Source organism: Mauremys mutica, chromosome 12, assembly GCF_020497125.1.
Source record: "Mauremys mutica isolate MM-2020 ecotype Southern chromosome 12, ASM2049712v1, whole genome shotgun sequence".
NCBI classification, from domain to species: Eukaryota; Metazoa; Chordata; order Testudines; family Geoemydidae; genus Mauremys; species Mauremys mutica.
In genome coordinates this window covers 49,812,343-49,820,106 of record NC_059083.1, presented here as the reverse complement: position 1 = coordinate 49,820,106, position 7,764 = coordinate 49,812,343, and the positions used below count along the sequence as shown (strand labels likewise).

At 42.1% G+C, this 7,764-nt stretch overlaps 1 protein-coding gene across 1 annotated transcript; it reads right to left on the bottom strand.

Annotated features, from left to right (window-relative positions):
• Nucleotides 1-6,636: 6,636 nt before the first annotated feature.
• On the bottom strand, nt 6,637-7,392 carry LOC123346875 (olfactory receptor 10A7-like). The gene has a single exon (XM_044984321.1). It carries the CDS (start codon nt 7,390-7,392, stop codon nt 6,637-6,639), a length of 756 nt encoding a protein of 251 aa, XP_044840256.1.
• Between the last annotated feature and the right edge of the window lie 372 nt (nt 7,393-7,764).

Genomic DNA, 7,764 nt, shown 5'->3' with positions numbered 1-7,764 from the left:
CCTAAACCAAAGTGGAACCAGACTGCAGGCACTAAACATTAAAAAGGTTGTAGAGCAGTTTTTAAACTAGGAGATGGGGGAAAGCCGACTGCTGCAGAGGAGCATGTGGATCGGACACAGACTTCTCTTAGGGGAGAGTCTAATGACATCGAATCTCCATGTTGTAGTCAGGAGCAGAGGATGGAAGAGGATAATGTAAGGGCCAGATCAGATGATAAACATTCACATAAAAAAGAATCTGGCACATCAGAAAAGGGCAGACAAATAAACAGGGAAAAGTTTTTAAAGTGCTTGTACAAAAATGCTACAAGTCTAAATAATAAGATGGGTGCACTAGAGTGCCTTGTGATAAAGGAGGCTATTGATATAATAAGCATCACAGAAACCTGGTGGACTGAGAGCAATCAATGGGACACAATCATTCCGGGGTACAAAATATATCGGAAGGACAGAACAGGTCATGGGGGGGTCGGGGGGAGTGGCACTATATGTGAAAGAAAATGTAGATTCAAATGAAGTAAACATCTTAAGCGAATCCATATGTTCCATAGAATCTCAATGGATAGAAATTTCATGCTCTAATAAAAATATAACATTAGGGATCTATTATCGACCACCTGACCAGGACAGTACTAGTGATGATGAAATGCTAAGGGAAATTAGAGATCCTATCAAAATTAAGAACCCAATAATAGTGGGGGATTTCAATTATCCCCATATTGACTGGAAACATTTCACTTCAGGACAAAATGCAGAGATAAAATTTCTCGATACTTTAAATGACTGCTTCATGGAGCAGCTGGTACGGGAACCCACAAGGGGAGAGGCAACTCTAGATTTAATCCTGAGTGGAGCGCAGGAGCTGGTCCAAGAGGTAACTATAGCAGGGCCGCTTGGAAATAGTGACCATAATACAATAGCATTCAACATCCCAACATCTCAACAGCCTAACACTGTGGCATTTAATTTCAAAAGGGGGAACTATGCAAAAATGAGGGGGTTAGTTAAACAGAAGTTAAAAGGTACAGTGACTAAAGTGAAATCCCTGCAAGCTACATAGGTGCTTTTTAAAGACACCATAATATACGCCCAACTTCAATGTATACCCCAAATTAAGAAACACAGTAAAAGAACTAAAAAAGAGCCACCGTGGCTTAACAACCATGTAAAAGAGGCAGTGGGAGATAAAAAGACTTCCTTTAAAAAGTGGAAGTCAAATCCTAGTGAGGCAAATAGAAAAGAGCATAAACACTGCCAACTTAAGTGCAAGAGTGTAATAAGAAAAGCCAAAGAGGAGTTTGAAGAACGGCTAGCCAAAAACTCCAAAGGTAATAACAAAATGTTTTTTTAAGTACATCAGAAGCAGGAAGCCAGCTAAACAAGTGGGGCCCCTTGATGATTGAGATACAAAAGGAGCGCTAAAAGATGATAAAGTCATTGCGGAGAAACTAAATGGATTCTTTGCTTCAGTCTTCACGGCTGAGGATCTTAGGGAGATTCCCAAACCAGAGCCGGCTTTTGTAGATGACAAATCTGAGCAAATGTCACAGATTGAGGTGTCACTAGAAGAGGTTTTGGAATTAATTTATAAACTCAACATTAACAAGTCACCAGAACCAGATGGCATTCACCCAAGAGTTCTGAAAGAACTCAAATGTGAAGTTGCGGAACTATTAACTAAGGTTTGTAACCTGTCCTTTAAATTGGCTTCGGTACCCAATGACTGGAAGTTAGCTAATGTAATGCCAATATTTAGAAAAGGCTCTAGAGGTGATCCCGGCAATTACAGACCGGTAAGTCTAACGTCGGTACCGGGCAAATTAGTCGAAACAATAGTTAAGAATAAAATTGTCAGACACATAGAAAAACATAAACGTTGAGCAATAGTCAACATGGTTTCTGTAAAGGGAAATCGTGTCTTACTAATTTATTAGAGTTCTTTGAAGGAGTCAACAAACATGTGGACAGGGGGGATACAGTGGACATAGTATACTTAGATTTCCAGAAAGCCTTTTACAAGGTCCCTCACCAAAGGCTGTTACGTAAATTAAGCTGTCATGGTATAAAAGGGAAGGTCCTTTCATGAATTGAGAACTGGTTAAAAGACAGGGAACAAAGGGTAGGAATTAATGGTAAATTCTCAAAATGGAGAGGGGTAACTAGTGGTGTTCCCCAAGGGTCAGTCCTAGGACCAGTCCTATTCAATTTATTCATAAATGATCTGGAGAAAGGGATAAACAGTGAGGTAGCAAAGTTTGCAGATGATACTAAACTGCTCAAGATAGTTAAGACCAAAGCAGACTGTGAAGAACTTCAAAAAGATCTCACAAAACTAAGTGATTGGGCAACAAAATGGCAAATGAAATTTAATGTGGATAAATGTAAAGTAATGCACATTGGAAAAAATAACCCCAACTATACATACAATATGATGGGGGCTAATTTAACTAGAACGAATCAGGAAAAAGATCTTTGAGTCATCGTGGACAGTTCTCTGTCCCCCACTGGTGTTACTCAAGGCTCCATGGCTACAAGCTACCTACTCTTGTGCTTCATCAGAGTGGTGGTGGTTCTCCATTACGCTGTGCAAGGACCAGCCAAGGAAAGGATTTTTGACTCAAGAAGGCACAGTTCCCTGCTCTCTGCCACCCCTTGCTCTCTGGCAACAGTAATTTGCTTTGCTTTTATACCAATTCCCTTTTATACCATGACAGCTTAATTTACGTAACAGCCTTTGGTGAGGGACCTTGTAAAAGGCTTTCTGGAAATCTAAGTATACTATGTCCACTGTATCCCCCCTGTCCACATGTTTGTTGACCCCTTCAAAGAACTCTAATAAATTAGTAAGACATGATTTCCCTTTACAGAAACCATGTTGACTATTGCTCAACGTTTATGTTTTTCTATGTGTCTGACAATTTTATTCTTAACTATTGTTTCGACTAATTTGCCCGGTACCGACGTTAGACTTACCGGTCTGTAATTGCCGGGATCACCTCTAGAGCCTTTTCTAAATATTGGCATTACATTTGCTAACTTCCAGTCATTGGGTACCGAAGCCAATTTAAAGGACAGGTTACAAACCTTAGTTAATAGTTCCGCAACTTCACATTTGAGTTCTTTCAGAACTCTTGGGTGAATGCCGTCTGGTTCTGGTGACTTGTTAATGTTGAGTTTATAAATTAATAATGCAGTGTGCAGAGGCAGTCAAAAAAGCAAACAGGATGTTAGGAATCATTAAAAAGGAGATAGAGAATAAGACTGAGAATATATTATTGCCCTTATTTAAATCCATGGTATGCCCACATTTCGAATACTGTGTACAGATGTGGTCTCCTCACCTCAAAAAAGATATACTGGCACTAGAAAAGGTTCAGAAAAGGGCAACTAAAATGATTAGGGTTTTGGAGAGGGTCCCATATGAGGAAAGATTAAAGAGGCTAGGACTCTTCAGCTTGGAAAAGAGGAGACTAAGTGGGGATATGATAGAGGTATATAAAATCATGAGTGATGTGGAGAAAGTGGATAAGGTAAAGTTCCCATAATACAAGAACTAGGGGTCACCAAATGAAATTAAGAGGCAGCAGGTTTAAAACAAATAAAAGGAAGTTCTTCTTCACGCAGCACACAGCCAACTTGTGGAACTCCTTACCTGAGGAGGTTGTGAAGGCTAGGACTATAACAGCGTTCAAAAGAGAACTGGATAAATTCATGGTGGTTAAGTCCATAAATGGCTATTAGCCAGGATGAGTAAGGAATGTTGTCCCTAGTCTCTGTTTGTCACGGGATGGAGATGGATGGCAGGAGAGAGATCACTTGATCATTGCCTGTTAGGTTTACTCCTTCTGGCATTGGCCACTGTCAGTAGACAGGATACTGGGCTAGATGGACCTTTGGTCTGACCCGGTACAGCCGTTCTTATGTTCACTACACTTTAAGAAGGATGTGGACGAGTTTAACAAGCTGTGGCCAAGAACAATCAGGGAATGGTAGAATTTTAATTTCCTGCCCCAATGATCTGGCCAGCAGCAAATTACTGTTGCCAGAGAGCAAGGGCTGGCAGAGAGCAGGGAACTGTGCCTTCTTGAGTCAAAAATCCTTTCCTTGGCTGGTCCTTGCACAGCGTAATGGAGAACCACCACCGCTCTGATGAAGCACAGGAGTAGGTAGCTTGTGGCCATGGAGCCTTGAGTAACACCAGTGGGGGCCAAGCCATCAATGAGAACTCTTGGCCCACATACAGTTACCTTCCCTTGGAGTTATTTCACCTAATAGAAGTGTAGTGTGTAAATTATCAGGAGAGGAAGACTGAGGATTGGTTGAGTTGCCTCCGATGTCACCATGGCCCAAGTTTAGAGTGACCTGACCTACTGACTAGGCCATTTGCATAATTTATTCTTAATCTAATGATTAGACAACTTTTCTTAACAATTTAGCTTCATTAAATCCTAATATCTTCAAATGTAGCCTACACACTTATTTGAAATGAGGATTAATGCTCTGAAAAGTGTGAAGAGTATGTTTATTCCAGTTTTAAGATCACTTGGGAGAAAGCAAGGAAATGGCAGAAGCTAAATTTCAAGCAGAGCTCATTCTTAATTATTTTATTCTCATGAACTAATTAAGGTATTTACTTGCAAAGTCATCCAGACTCCAAGAATAAGTAATCCATGATCAGGGAGGATACACATTGTTCTTCAGACCTTAGGGTGGGAGCAGGGGGTGCAGTGTATTTTAAGGCTTTGGCTTGGTGTTCTAATTTTTCTCCAAAATGTGTCAGGTGGCCAGAGGCAGGCAACACCCAGACTCTGCACTTGCTTTGAGGGAGTCATGATTCTGATATGCATGAATTGAACAGGCACACAAAGATAAGTATGGACTCCATGTAAGTGTGCAAGATCATATCTCCATGACTGGTCCATAATTATTTATATATATACACTCTGACAAAGTTCCTTCTATACCTTGGTGGGTCCTGTGCTTATTGGTGGATTTGCTCGCTTCACAGATTCACCCTGTGGGTCAGGAAACAGCCCTCTGGTAGAAGCTACAGTCCAGCTCAATTCCTCCTGTTTTTGATCAGGAGTTGGGAGGTTTGGGAGGAACCCGGGCCCGCCCTCTACTCCAGGTTCCAGCCCAGGGCCCTGTGGACTGAAGCTGTCTAGAGTGCCTCCTGGTACAGTTGCATGACAGCTACAACTCCCTGGGCTACTTCCCCATGGCCTCCTCTCAACACCTTCTTTGTCCTCACCACAGAACCGTCCTCCTGATTTCTGATAATGCTTGTACTTCTCAGTCCTCCACCAGTATGCCTACTCACTTATTGCATGCCTCTTGCATGCCTCTTGCTCCCAGTTCCTCGCTTGCTCGCATGCACTTCCTCTCCTCTGGCTCCCTTCGGCTTGACTGGAGTGAGCTCTTTTATAGAATCAGAGGGGCTTTAATTAGAGTCAGGTGCTTAACAGCCTCACCTGACTCTTAGCAGGTTAATTGGAGTCAGGTGTTCTCATTGGCCTGGAGCAGCCCCTGCTCTGGTCACTCAGGGAACAGAAAAATGCTTATTCAGTGACCAGTATATCTCTCTTCTACTACTCTGCTGTTCCCAACTGGCCTGGGTCTATCACACGACACTGGGGCTTAGGTCGGCTTAACCATGTCTTTCAAGGAGGTGCATGCAGCAGCCGGAGAGCCCTAGTGAGTTAGACCCAATGGTCAGCTTGCTGGAAGGTCTCAAAACATTTTCTTTCATTTGAATGTCACCAGACTTTGTATCTGGATTTTGCACCTTGGAATCATTGCCACTGAAAACTGAAGTGAGGAGATATTCATTGTAATGTCATCTCTAGCTTACAGGAATGTAAATTGTGAAGACATAAGTTTCAGGGGAATAGCAATATTGTACAAAACCCACATGTAAAGAAGGTTTGTGCAATAATAAAATAAAACATAAAAAGACATGTTATAGCTTTCTAAATTTTTAATGGAGCTCTTTCAAAAATAGTATTAGCTTGCTTTTAAGAGTTTTGCCTAAACAAATAGACCAAAATACAGAAGACAACCCAACAAAACTGCTCTGCCTTAAATTGTTAAGAAATCCAGGGTGCAGTAAAAAAACCCCAAAACACATAATTGATTGGTTTTATGACTGTGTGTGTGTGTGTGTGTGTGTATATATATATATAAAAGACAAAAGTCACAGCTCGAGTTAAACTCAAGTTGGGCCTCGAGCTAACGTTGCAGTTAGGAGTATGTCTGAACTGCAATAACGTAATGTTACTGCAGCTCACGTAGACACACCTGAGTCAGCTTTAATCTAGCTAGATCAGGTACCAGAGCAATGGAGCTGCAGCAGCCTGAGCTTCAGCCTGGGCTATAGCAGCCCACCTGGAATCCTATGAACTTACTTGCTTGGCTAGTCTCAGCTGAAGCATGCGCTGCCTCAGCTTTAATGCTCCAGTACTTGGTAGATAAAGTAAATCTCGCTGGGGACTGTCTACACTAGCTGAAATCACACCCCATGATTGCAGGGTAGACTGACCCAAAGACAAGCCCGTAAATTCAACCCCAAATGTGCAAACTTAATGAGACAGGTGTGGAAAAATGAGGAGAAAGGCTTAAAAATCATGAGATATTAATTTACACATTTACTGGCATTTTTTTTCTCAGAGCCTCTTTCACCTCTTTGTTTCTCAGGCTGTATATGAAGGGATTGGCAATAGGAGTCAGAATTGTGTAGAAGACAGAGAACACTTTGTTGAGGTCTCTGAGTGTGTTGTTTTTTGGTAGCAGATACACAATGATCAGGGTCCCATAGAAAATTGTCACCACGATGAGGTGAGAGGAGCAGGTAGAAAATGCCTTTTGCCTTCTGGTGGTGGAAGGGATTCGCAAGATGGTGGAGATGATACACACGTAGGATGTCCCAGTTAAAGCAAATGGGGGCAGGGTGAATAAAGCAGACAGAATGGTAATTAAAAGCTCCATTTGGTAGATGTCGTTGCGGCAGAGATTTATTATTTGTGTAAATTCACAGAAAAAATGATCAATTTCATTGGGGCCGCAGAAAGTTAATTGTAACATCATAAGAATTACTGTGGAACTAGCTAGCAACGCACTTATCCAAGACCCAGCTGCTAGCTGGAGGCAGAAACTGCCATTCATAAGGGTTGCATAATGCAGTGGTTTGCATATCGCTAGGTACCGATCATAAGACATCACTGCCAGGAGATAACACTCGGTGCCTGCAAGGAAGCCAACAAAGTAATATTGTGTGATGCAGCCAACAACAGAAATGGTCTTGTTCCCAGTCAGGAAACTGGCCAGCATCCTGGGGAGGATGGTCGAGGTGTAACAGATCTCCAAGCAAGACAAGTTCCCGAGGAAGAAGTACATGGGGGTGTGAAGGTTCTGGTCAGTCACAACTAGCACAACAATGAGGATGTTCCCAGCCATGGTCACAATGTAAATAACAAGGAACAGCAGAAAGAGAAGGAGCTGCAGTTCAGGGACAGACCCAAATCCCAGGAGGATGAATTCTGTGAAGGAGGTTTGATTTCCCTGTTCTGCATCTGCCATGGCGGAAATGAGCCAAACTCTACAAGAGAACAAGAACGACATTTAATAAATGTCAGTATCACATTATCAATTTATATGCATTAATGTTCAAATGGTCCCTCTCCTTCAGGTCACCCACACAAATACTGGGCTGAGCACACAGGCTGGGGGCTTGGAGTCATATAATGGAGGCTTATGACATCTGAGAGT

Coding starts and splice junctions, on each gene's coding strand:
- LOC123346875 (XM_044984321.1), bottom strand. CDS start 7,392: ATGTACTTCTTCCTCGGGAACTTGTCTTGCTTGGAGATCTGTTACACC.